The 12,687-nt window shown below is 38.0% G+C and overlaps 3 protein-coding genes across 8 annotated transcripts in view; 2 read left to right on the top strand and 1 right to left on the bottom strand.

The window, feature by feature from the left end:
- Nucleotides 1–1,976, top strand: part of LOC116030656 (pentatricopeptide repeat-containing protein At5g24830) — a 6,153-nt gene extending 4,177 nt beyond the window's left edge. For all 3 annotated transcript variants that reach the window (XM_031272969.1, XM_031272968.1, XM_031272970.1), the window contains exons 4-5: nucleotides 149–234; nucleotides 1,272–1,976. The gene's annotated coding sequence lies outside the window, so the exon portion shown is untranslated. The remainder of the gene's footprint in view (nucleotides 1–148; nucleotides 235–1,271) is intronic.
- A 1,003-nt stretch (nucleotides 1,977–2,979) lies between these two features.
- LOC116029049 (ferritin, chloroplastic-like) lies at nucleotides 2,980–5,017 on the bottom strand. The gene is made up of 8 exons (XM_031270932.1): nucleotides 4,631–5,017; nucleotides 4,441–4,524; nucleotides 4,286–4,346; nucleotides 4,105–4,192; nucleotides 3,959–4,020; nucleotides 3,768–3,833; nucleotides 3,314–3,377; nucleotides 2,980–3,228 (listed from the first exon to the last, which is right to left on the bottom strand). Exons 1-8 carry the CDS (start codon nucleotides 4,930–4,932, stop codon nucleotides 3,188–3,190), a joined length of 768 nt encoding a protein of 255 aa, XP_031126792.1. The 5' UTR covers nucleotides 4,933–5,017; the 3' UTR covers nucleotides 2,980–3,187.
- A 387-nt stretch (nucleotides 5,018–5,404) lies between these two features.
- On the top strand, nucleotides 5,405–9,648 carry LOC116029048 (mitoferrin-like). 4 transcript variants are annotated; one of them, XM_031270928.1, is made up of 4 exons: nucleotides 5,414–6,001; nucleotides 6,105–6,162; nucleotides 7,822–8,928; nucleotides 9,226–9,648. In XM_031270928.1, the coding sequence occupies exons 3-4, from the start codon at nucleotides 8,143–8,145 to the stop codon at nucleotides 9,433–9,435; spliced, it is 996 nt and encodes a 331-aa protein (XP_031126788.1). In that variant the 5' UTR covers nucleotides 5,414–6,001; nucleotides 6,105–6,162; nucleotides 7,822–8,142; the 3' UTR covers nucleotides 9,436–9,648. The 4 variants fall into 4 exon arrangements, with proteins under 4 accessions (XP_031126789.1, XP_031126788.1, XP_031126790.1 ...); XM_031270930.1 differs by having other exon boundaries at nucleotides 8,276–8,928; XM_031270929.1 differs by having other exon boundaries at nucleotides 5,405–6,001; nucleotides 6,105–8,928; nucleotides 9,028–9,368.
- Nucleotides 9,649–12,687: the final 3,039 nt, after the last annotated feature.

Here is a 12,687-nt window from a genome sequence, read left to right on the forward strand (position 1 = left end):
AGGGTTGGGGGTTGGGGGTTGGGTTGCTGTAACTGTGCCTTTTGATTGTGATGTAGTATACTGAGACACCTGAATTTATTAAACATTGATGATTGATGCCAGTAATTCTTGTACCGTCTAAAACATTTTGAATTTTCTTTGTTGCTAGATGGCCATGAATTCCCTTATCTACTGATTTGCCCTATGACAAAGGGGTGATTCCAACTTTGCACTATTAGAGCTGAGGTGTCTAAGGTATGTTCTTTCATATAATATCTTATTGCAAGTAACTTTAATTTGTGATGAGGAATCTTGTTTTTTCCCCCCATATGATGTATGTCTTGTCAATCAAATGCAAGGTAAATGATTAGTTGGGCAATATGTTGAATGCTGTAAATCTACTAGAGAATAAAAGTAGATGGCTTCTATTAAAAATTAAAATCTTTACACACTTTTAAAATACTATCTGTTGTCTGTAAAAAGTTAAGAGCAAATACAAAAAACAACCCACACTATTTTACAATTTGCACTTCATGTTTAACAAGATGCTACTTATATTTAATTATTGTAACACCAAGCAAATGACTTCTCTGGCTAAAATAGGATCATGTGCATGCTTCATGTTGTCATGTTTTTATTTTGGATATTTTAGTCCTTTTCTTTGAAGGCCTATGCAATCCTCCTGTGCTTGCCTTTTCCTGCAAGTATATAGCTTTGCACTTGATTAGTCCCCTTTTGCCCCTTTTACAACCGACGTTTTTGGTTTTAAAAAAAACTCAAATTTTTATATTCAATTCTTAATATGTTTCATTAAAAGTGGAAGTAGATCAAATGTGTGTATATACTCCATATATGTGTATGGACTCATACATATGTATGCATATATCTACGTGTAGATAGAGATTGAATCACCTTGATCTAATGATTTTTGTTTAGGAGCCTTTATGCTTTTCTAAGTTCTAACAATCTCAAACCTCTCAGAGAATGAGTGAATTGCCGAAAATGGGAGTTGGGGTTTGGGCTGTTGGTTGACATGGGCAGTTTGTGTTTGTATGTCTATGGAAGAGGCTAAAATAGCCACATGAACTTAATCAATGTTACAATGATTAAAAAAGAAAAAAAGAGGTTGCATCTTGTTGCATTTAAAATGTAGTGTGTTAAGTGTAAATTGCATTTAAACTATAGGTTTCTAATTCAAATTTACTCTTAAAAGTTAAAACTATTGATTCTTGATATTATGTTTAATCTCTGATGGCACAGCAAGTAATACATTGTATTTTCTGGTCCTTCAGTTCAAACTGTGCAACATTGAATAGTGCATTTTGGGAAGAATGGCATCCCTTAAATCAATAGTGCTGTGATGGTGAACTGTCTGCTATCCAGATTCACACATAAAGGCTTATGATATCATCAAGCTTGAGTTTCATCGAGTTTGAGGTTGGAAATGTTGCCATGGTGACTGGTGGAAGGAATTGGAGACTTGGCAGTGCAATCAATAACATGGAGATGCACAAAAGGAACCTTTGAGACCAATAGACCATTGATATCCATGATGCTCTTGGTCAAGAGTTCTCCACTCGGTTGGACATCTTTACAATTGGGAAAGTTCTGATGCATCTGGACTGACTTCTGTAGGGCAAAGGTATCAAATTGTCAATCTTGCAGCTCAATCAGTGGCAAATGCATAACATGATTACGAGTATATATTAGTGCTAGAAACTTTGCCCAGAGGGGAATCTACCCACCAAATTTTATTGGCATGGGCATAGTTGCTATCACTTTGATCTGATTGATTCATGCTTGAGTTTTTGTTTTTCAATAGCTAATTGCTACATTCAGGCTGCCAGATCAACTTCTGTCTAATTTTTGTGATAGATTAAACCTGTAAATTAAATACGGATCAACACTTTGCTTTTGAGCCTCTTAATTTCTCACTGGCACTAGTGAATCATCGCATATCAACCATTAAAAGTGACAGTGGTCACATTTACTTTTCATTTGTCTTGTATTTAAGTATATATATTTTCAAGAAAAAGTGTATATATATATATATATATATATATATATATATATATATATATATATATATATATATATATATATATATATATATATATAAGAAATTACTGTGTTTTATGCAGAGAATAAAATTTAGAATTGAGATCTCTATAAATATACTTTTCGAAGAAGTTTTGTGCTGGAAGCCACTTGTCATTTGCTTACCAGTCCCGTATTCAGACAATTATGCAAGTTTGATTTTTCTTAAAATCAAGAATTTAATGATTTATTGCAAATAGCTAGTATAAAATCTATCTAATTTGGTAAAGGTCCATTCAGACGCTTTTCCCTGTTACTATTTTTCAGCAATTTATATTGTGGACCATATCAAAATGATGTTTTTATCTTTAAATTTTAACAGATTATCGGGTTTTTTTTTCTCATGATTCTACACGGACATATCATAAAAACTTACTAACATACATACACATTATATATTTATTTTTTTATATATTTACTTATTTTTAAATTTGATTTAAATCTTATTTATGTAGAGAATTTATGTTTTTATAGGTACAAAATTTCAAAGACACAAATTCATAATATAAGACACATTGTGTTACTACATACTTTGATACTCTTAAAGGCAACAAACTCAAAATACAAGACATATATATACATGCTTTAATAAACTAGGGTCCACGGTATAACCCCTCCTATTTTTTTTCTCCCTATTTGGCTGTGTTTTTAATCAACTTTTTTCCTTTTTTTAGGAAAGATGCACATGTCATCAAATACTATAAAAATTACAGAGTATTTGAAAATAAAATGTTTTTTTAATTGTTATTCCTATCTTATTATAATTGCTATTTTCCACTTCAATTTCTTGTTAATTTATTTTATTTATCATTTTTTCTACAAATTGGTTGAATTCTTTAACAATGCACGTAGTTTTGAATGATCAAATTGCTTATCAAATTCCACTGTGAAGGTAAACAAAGATGGATATTATAACTTAGATTTTATTATAACCAAACCCCATTACAACTAATACATCCAAAGCATCTTAACATGTTCATCTCTATTAAGGAAAATAGTACATAAGATGAAGCTACTTGTAATGGGGAAGTGCAACATAAAAAATATGAACACAAACTATCTAAGCCTTCCTACTAGAAAGAAAGAGCTCTACGGTCCTTAATATAGTCCCTTAATGTTCATGGAGGAGCCTCTGATCAAAGTGCCACACTCCTGCAATTTACAAACAGGTAAAACATTAAGAAGGCTATATAACTTAGTGTTGAAGCCAGTTGGGCAATGGATAAAAGGATCATACCATGTCCCTTTCCAACCATTCTCAATTGTGTAACATACTCTGCGATTTTCTTGATGGCTTCCACCTGCAACAACATTTGAAACAGATTCAACTCAAAGCATATGGTTATGAATTTGGAAGCTCCTTGATGAAGTAGGACAAAGTTTTGTTGTGTGGGGTAAACCATCCAAGTTGTCGTTACAAGTTCAACTTTCAACTGAAGCAACATATTGGTCATTCTTGGTGTGAGCGTGCGTTTCAGCCAACAAACTAGACCAGCCATTCTTGGTTTGAGCCAACAAACTAGACCAGCCATTCTTGGTTTGAGCCAACAAACTAGACCGGTCATTCTTTGAGATGGTCAACTATGAATTACACTAGTTTGTCCAGTGAACACCCTTAGATAATGGGTGGGGACTGGGGAGTAGCTGCGGATTTCCCTATTCACTTGAAAAACGCAGTTTTGTTGTTTTACCTGCTCCACCAGGAATTCTCTCTCAACAAAATCTTGCATTTCAACATCATTGTTCTTATCAGCTACCTGTGATTCATCAAGAAGCATAAATATCAGAAACCCAACATCCTGAACGAAGGGAGGGGACTATATGAAATTATAACATCTATTGGCACAATGACACGGATAATGAAGGCATAAATCTCTCTTACAGCATGCAGGTTCAGGAGCTTCTCATTCACCAACTTTTCCAAGGAAAGCGCTAGCTCCATTGCTGCATCAAGAAATCACAGAATCAGAGCAGCCATGAATTATGTTCATATGTATCAGAAGAAAAAAAATGGAACTTGGAACTTACCATACAAAGCATCACCTTTTTCGTTGTTGTCAAACTCAGGAGGAGGGTTCAGAATAGAGTGCAGCTTCACCCTTCCTCCTCGGGTGTTCTGTTATTCATCAAAAGCACAATCACATTTACATTACCAAAAAAAAAAAAATCATACACAAAAAAGAACAAAGGAATTGGAAATCTGGGAAACCTGATATTTCATCAGCTTCTCAGCGTGCTCCCTTTCTTCCTCACTTGATTCCTTGAAAAATCTGACAAAGAAGATCGCACATCGGATTATAAATACTTGCATTAGGATAAACATGCATTCTTAGGAAAAAAAAAGATGACGGATTTAATACTTACTTAGCCATGCCCTTGAGCGCAACGTTATCTCTGTCGAAATATGCATACATGGAGTGATACACATAAGATGCGCTGTATTCAACGCTGAAATCAAACAATTGAGAGTTAGCACCTAATCAATGGAGATCGAGAAATTCATAATCACGCAGAAATGAAACCAAAATTAAAGGAGAATAGGGAAAGAACGAACTTGATCTGCTCATTGATCGCAGCCTCGCACTCGTCGGTGTACCTCTGGCGAGCAAGAGAGACCTGAGCACCGGAGGGGACCATAAGCTCATCCTTCTTAACCTCCACAAACGGCTGAAACACCACCCCGGTGAGCGGCGCATCAGCCGTCTCCGCCGCGGCCGAGATGGAGAATCCACCGCTGCGCTTCCTCGGAAAAGCGAGGCCGGAAACAGAGGAAGCAGGGGAGATCGGAGAAGCAGATGTTAAGCACGGAAGCAAAGCGCATGAAGCCTTGCAGAGAGAAACAGCTGAAAACGCCATATCTTCAAGAGAAAATAGAACAGAATTTTATGCAAGAAGGGAAATGGTAGAGCGGTAGAGATTGCTGGGTGGGGAAAATGAAAGGAAATGGTGGAAGATTATATAGTGGCAAAGACGAAGCGGGCGAGGAGACTAGGGTTTGCTAAGGCATATGAGATGGTGACACGTGTATGTCCACGCCTCAAAGGCGTGTGGCGAACTCGTGGCCTGATCCAAAAAGTTATTTGACAGTCCACAGCCCATCTCTATCATCAGGGAATCTTCGCTGTAGCTGTGGGCTGTAATCATTTCACACTTCAGTGGGTGTACTGTTCCCTCTCCACCGATTCATCCACCCAATCATCATCATCCACTTCTTTGATTCTTCTTTCTTTCCCATTAATTTTGTCTTCTGCCTTTAAAATTATTGCTTTTTCTCTCTAATTATAATTTATGAATAATTAGTATTAAATTTTGCAACAAAAAGTATTGCATTTTTATGATGAACCGACCCGTTTAACAGAGAGCTCCATCAATCTCGATTGATCATAAGAATTGAAACTATTAATTGAATAGAACAAAGAGAATCTCTTTATGTTGTATTTCAGTATAAAGTTTTCCTAATTTATGAAAGGCGAATCAATTTTATATAATAGAGCAAGTAAGGAGATTGAAGATTTGAATACCAGATTTTGAGTTCGGGAAGAACCGCTAATAAATGTTATACTTGTTCAAGCTTTTGATTTTGGAGGTTCAAGTATAGTATATTTCGTGGTGCACGTCTTTCATATGTATTTTATTTCATGTTCTAGCAACCGATCTCTGCAAGTTGTAACTGCTGGATGCACGTCTGCTATATGGCAACATTCATGTATTCCATGTTCTACCAACCGCTTTGTGCAAGTTGCTAAGTAACTGCTACGGAGGCCGCGAATCCAATAGCTTCTTCAGTTCTCCCATTGCGGCAACGTTCTGAAGTTTGGAGTGATGTATTCAAAAGCGGCAAAGTAAACCGAATAGAGATTTCAGCGTAATCAAACCATACACTTCGCACAAATCATTCATCCCGGCCTTAACAGTGAAGATACAGGTTATCTCTCATCTTTATATCGTTTTAGGAAAGTTTCATCTCGATTTCTTTTCGTGTGTGTTTGAGTTGAATTCGTTATCTTGTATATTTCATGTTTGGTTAGGATCGCAAGGCCGACGAAGCCTCTGGCGATAGGGGCTTGTTGAGATCCGATCCATGTGGTAAATCTTCAGCTAGCTAGCACATTCTCTCTCTGAGTTTCGATCTAACCTTTAATTTCATTATGTTGTATTCTTACTTTCCGTTGCCCGATTAAATGTTCTATATTATTGAATCACATAAGCAAAGAGAAGCAACTTTAGGATTTCAGTTTCAAGCATAAGCAGGGTTTCCTTTCTACGAGAACTGACATTTCTTCTTCTTATTCGTCTACTCCTAAGCATTTTAGAGGGCTTATGCAAGTTGATTTCCATCCTCCTACTAGCATCTGAATATTTGTTCTTCCGGGTTGCAACAGGTTAGGACTGGGAATGAAGTTACTATTTTTCCTAACCACCAGATATAAGTTGCTTCTAGTTATATTGGTAAAGCCATGTGACTATAGAATAATAGAAACTCACATAAATGAAAACTATAGCAATTAAGTAACATAAGGTTACATGGGAAAATAGTTTAAGGAGGGTTTGAAATGAAGTCACAACAAAGTATCACTTCTTGTTTCCAACGATGGACTATAGAAAGCATTCACGCAAGTGACGCTAAAAAAGATGCATCTTTTTCATGGAGCTGTTAGTGTCAGTAAAATGAAATAAAGAATGGCATTATCATTGTGCAATTATTGTTTTTTATATAACAGATAGGTTTCCTTCAAAATTGCCATTTAATAGACTGAGTCAATGTTCAGATCTTAGATAATCAACTTACCATGAAGTGTGCAGCTAAAATGACTGCTGTTTGTGGTACCTTTTGTAATGAATTTTTATAAAGGGATGACTCACTGGGCGATTGATAATTGGACTGTATACGCAAGCGATTGATAATTGGACTGTATACGCAAGGATTTGATTTATACCATGGACCATACTTGCCATGACTTTGACTCGGTTTTTCATTATAGAGTGGTGGTGCAACTGTGCAAGGTGGAGGATCCCTATTTGATAAGGATAAAATGCGACCTCATTGTCGATGCCTTTGGCATCCTTTTAGGTGTTGCTCCTTGAAGTTTGTGTTTGGCACATGTAAGAAGCCAGATGCCTCTGGCTACTTGTTGATACCATACGTTTTTTTATAATGGGCCAATCCTTAAGATGTTCCCTTTTTAAGCTGAACTGAAATCTCAATACCTGATGGTAATGTTAACATCACCATGCAGAAAGACATTCCCTAAAGTTGAGGCTTGTGGATAACACACGGCTTCTCCAACATGCATATATAGTTTATTCTCTTTTTCTTCAATCTCTCTATCTTTTTGTCTTAGAGGAAATGAAACTTTAAAATTTTAAACATCAGTAAAATTAGTTGTAATTATCAGAGATGGACTTATCATTAATTGGTTGATTCTATACTTTGTAAGGTTCATAAGAGGCTTTGCATGTATGAATTTTGCATACAATTTTATTCTGGAAATTTTTGCAGCTATATGGATAGCTTTTCAAAGTGAAAGTTTTGAGTGACTTACTGAGTTGTAAGAGATGAGATAATACTGGGATTCTATTGGATTTTAGTGTTTTGCTTTTAGATGGAATTTTGCCTTTTGAATTTCTTGTGGCTAGTTTTACCATTTCTCAGTGGAACTATTTTTGCATATTTAACAGCTTTTTATGATGTGAAATATCTTGTGATGTGAGAATGAGTTTATTTATTTGTATTATTGGCTCAAGCATCTGAAATCTAGGCCGCTCTGCAATGTTCTGAAGTGCTCTCTGTAAAAGCATTTCATGGTTCGGCTGTCCCACTGGAGTGGTAGAAGTTATTCCCTTTGTCAGCGTTTATCTTTTTCTGATTCTTCTCCATAAAGTTTGAAAGATATTATTTAGTGCTTGACATATAAGGTTTATCTCCAACCTCATTCTCTTTCCATGAATGACTTTTGACTCTGTTCTCAAAAATTGACTCTTGTGAATGGCGACAAACCAATTATTCATGCAATCCTTTTAAACCCCAAGCGCCATTTCCACCAATTTACAACACCCTTCAGCACCATGGTCTCCACCACTACCACCACCACAGACAACACTCAAGAATTCCACCAAGCTACAGAATTCCTCCCTGAAAACGTCTCCCTCTCATTGCCAACCCATGATGGACTAGAATTCTGGCAATTCATGGTTGCAGGTTCCATTGCTGGCTCTGTGGAGCACATGGCGATGTTTCCTGTAGACACCTTGAAGACCCGCATGCAGGCTGTTGGTTCTTTGGCATCCAAAGCTGCAGCTATATCTCTCAGGCAATCCCTTGGCTCAATCATGAAGGTAGAAGGACTAGCAGGACTCTATCGTGGGATTGCTGCAATGGGTCTGGGAGCTGGACCAGCTCATGCAGTGTATTTCTCTGTTTATGAAGTATGCAAGAAGTCTTTATCTGGAGGAAATCCAAAAAACTCAACAGCACATGCACTTTCTGGTGTTTTTGCTACTGTTGCCAGTGATGCAGTGATAACCCCAATGGATGTAGTAAAGCAGAGGCTGCAGTTAAAGAGTAGTCCATATAAAGGAGTGATGGATTGTGTGAAGAAAGTGGCGATGGAAGAAGGGATTGGGGCTTTTTATGTGAGTTATCGCACTACGGTGGTGATGAATGCACCTTTCACAGCTGTTCATTTCGCAACATATGAAGCTGCCAAGAGGGGTGGGATGGAAGTGTTGCCAGAAATTGCAGGCGATGAGGAGACTCTGATAGTGCATGCCACTGCTGGTGCTGCAGCAGGGGCTCTGGCTGCGGCTGTTACTACTCCTCTTGATGTTGTCAAGACTCGGTTGCAGTGCCAGGTGAGAATTTTTTGTGATGATTTTGAGTTCATCCATGGACTAACTTCAGCTGATTCTTTTTTCAAGATTTTTTGATTGCCTCTCTTGGATCAATGATAGTTGTCGGACTTGTCGCCATGTAACCTGTCAAGTGAAACTATTCTTCTTCTCATACAAGGGAAAGCAGCATAGAATAGACCAAAAATGGCCAAAAGTGTTGCTCTGATCTGCATATATTGGGAATATCTGTTCATTGTTGCCCTGCAATCTGCACATGCTACCTACTTGTAATCATTATTCTGCCTTGAACTGTGTCAGGGTGTATGCGGATGTGATCGATTTTCAAGTGGCTCAATTGGCGACGTGATTCAAGCAATAGTGAAGAAGGATGGGTATGGAGGACTAATGAGGGGTTGGATTCCCAGAATCCTGTTCCATGCCCCTGCTGCTGCAATCTGCTGGTCTACATATGAAGCAGCAAAAGAGTTTTTCCAGCAGCTCAATGATAAGAATAGTTCAGTAGACTGATGATTTCTCAGCATTTAGCTCAATACTCTGTTTTGAGCAACTGGAATAGCATAGCCTCTGCATTACTATTGTGGCCTTTTAAATAACACAGCACATACATGAACTAAACAAAGCCATTATTGCTGATTGTAATGGTTTCTGGATACTTGTATATTGCTGTATAATTCAAGTGGATCGAGGTGTTGATAAATAAACTCCCTTTTCAGAGCAAAATTGTGTCACAGGTTGTCAGAGTACAGAGAACAAAATTGTAACACAATTTGTTTTGTAAATGAATGGTGTGGTAAATATGCTAGTATATACGAATAGGTAGTTGAATTTTGGGGCCCTTGCTTTCAAACTTAAAAGACTTAAGTCGAAACTACGAGATTGGAATCGATCAACTTTTGGCAACATATTTGATAAGGTCAAGAAAGCGGAAGAAACAGTCTCTGAAGCTCAGTCTCGTTTCGATGATGAACCAAACGAGACAAACAGAGAAACTCTCAATCGTGAAAAAGCTCTCCTCCTACTTTCCTTAAACAAGAGGAAATGTTTTGGAAACAGAAAGCTCGAATAAAATGGCTTAGTGAAGGTGATGCTAATACAGCTTTCTTTCATGCAACGGTGAAAGACCGAATCAGAAAGCAACGCATTTGTGGAGTTAGAAATTCTGAAGGACTCATCCTCACAGAACAACAAGAAATCCAAAATGAAGCAGTGAAATATTTTTCAGAATTATTTAAAGCAGAGGATTGCTCAAATATTCATGATCTTCTGGAATTTATCCCACCGCTCCTTTCTGAGAAGGAAAATCAAGCTCTAAGCTCAGTTGTCTCACCGGAAGAAATAAAAACAGCAGTTTGGGACTTGGACCCAGACAGCACTCCTGGACCAGATGGTTTCTCTGGAGCCTTCTTCCGTTGTTGCTGGGATATAATCAAACAAGATGTTCACATAGCGGTGCTTGATTTTTCTGCTGGAGTCCCAATCCCCCAAGCAATCGCAAGTGCACAAATTGTGCTCATCCCAAAAAAATCAAATCCTGAAACTTTTGCGGATTTTAGGCCAATATCACTATGCTCCTTTGTAAGCAAGATTTTCACTCGCATCATAGCAACCCGGATGCGCAACATCCTTCCATTTCTTATATCTCCAGAACAAGCTGGTTTTGTTAAAGGAAGGTCGATTCAAGACAACATTCTCCTGGCCATGGAACTCTTACAATCAATTGATAAAAGATGTCGTGGTTGTAATGTTGCAATCAAGCTTGATATGATGAAAGCATTTGACCGTGTAGCTTGGCCTTTCCTGAAAGCTCTACTTCTCAAATTTGGCTTCTCTACTTTTTTTGTCAACCTAATCATGCAAAACCTCACTGCCACGCGCTTCTCAGTTCTTGTCAACGGAGTGAGTAGCGGTTTCTTCCAACCATCAAGAGGAGTTAAACAAGGTGACCCCCTATCACCTTTGCTATTCATACTGACTTCAGAAGGACTCTCAAGAGCTTTAGTCAGGAAAGTTGGGACAGGTATGATTCAACCATACAAGAACCCCTCAGCTGCTTGCCCGATCATTACTCATCTTGCTTTTGCAGATGATATTCTTATTTTTGCAAGTGGAAGCCGAAAATCCTTGCAGAATATAAAGGCTACACTTCAAGAATATGAGCAAGCATCAGGACAGAAAATCAACTTTTCCAAAAGTTTCTTTGTTACTTCAAAATTTGCTTCCACAGCAAGAATCAACACAATCACTCGAGAGCTTGGTATGCATAGACACACTATTCCTTTCAAATATCTTGGAGTCAATTTGTTTAAAGGAAGAAATAAAAGCTTTTACTACCAACATATCCTAGATGGGATTGACAAAAGATTACTTGGCTGGCAGAGAAAACTTCTTTCTACAGGCGGAAGAATCATTTTGATCAAACACGTCCTATCAACAATCCCTTTGTACTCACTGGCTTCGATACAACTCCCTAAAGGAGTTATCCATTCTATTGAGCAAAGGATGGCAAACTTTTTCTGGGGTTCTAACCAAGGTCACAATAAAAGGCATTGGACTTCCTGGTCCAAACTTTGTTTTCCAGAAAAAGAGGGAGGCTTGGGTTTTAGATCTTTACCGGCTTTGCAATCCACTTTTGCTGCCAAACTTTGGTTTTCATACTGCAAAGGAGGCACCATATGGAGTGACTACATGAGAATCCTGCATCCAAACCCAAACAAACCTTCGAGTTATTCTGACTCAATAACTTGGCGACGAATGAAATCTGTGTCTTCTACAGTTGAGGATAACATCACTTTCTTAGAGGATGAGTTGATCTGGCAACCTTCTACCTTGGGATCTTTCACCTTCGACACAGCTTACAACCTCTTCCGTCCAAGTAAGTGTGTCACTTTGTCTTATTCAAATATTTGGTCAAATTTAATACCCAAAAAAATCTCAGTCTTCCTTTGGAGAATGCTTCATCGTCATCTTCCCTTTCCGGATTGTATTCAAAAATTTGGTTTTCACCAACCTTCAGTTTGCCCTTTCTGTTGGAATGAGAATGCTTCTCTTGAACATTGCATGCGGAGTTGTTCAAGCATTATAGAAATTTGGGTTTATTTTGCAAACCTCTTCAATGTCAATCTTGGTCTTGCCACCTCAGTTCGAACAACATGCCATGTCTGGTGGCTATCAGCAGAACCAGAAGACGGATGGAGTAATGTTTCAGCTACCATTCGAAAATTAATGCCTTGCTTTATTCTATGGAATGTATGGAAGAAGTACAACACTCTGATTTATGAAGGAGGGCGCTACTCGCAGGACCGTATTATTTGGGAGATTAAAAATGATTTCCTTGCCTTTTCGGTAACCCATCCCTTTTGTTCCTCAAAAGCCTCCGACCAAAGATTTATTGAAGCCGGTCTCGTGACTTCTTTCACTAACCCGAGACCAAAGAAGACCCTTTGGATTAAATGGCAACACCCTCCCATTGGACGCTTAAAGCTCAATTCTGATGCTTCCTTTTCAGCAATCTCTTGTGGAGGAGGTGCGATCCTACGAAACTCTGAAGGTTTTTTTATTGTTGCATTATCTTTTCCCCTTACAGCTTCCTGTGCACTAGAAGCGGAAGCTCTTGCTCTTGCCTTTGCTATGAGATGGTGTGATCTGGCAGCTCGTAAACCAACTCTCATTGAAGTGGACTCCTCAGTTCTTGTCCATCTCATTCTTAATCACGAAGCTCCAATCCCATGGAAGATTAGACAATCAATTTTCACCATTCGA

The sequence above is a fragment of the Ipomoea triloba genome, chromosome 9 (assembly GCF_003576645.1).
Source record: "Ipomoea triloba cultivar NCNSP0323 chromosome 9, ASM357664v1".
NCBI lineage: Eukaryota > Viridiplantae > Streptophyta > Magnoliopsida > Solanales > Convolvulaceae > Ipomoea > Ipomoea triloba.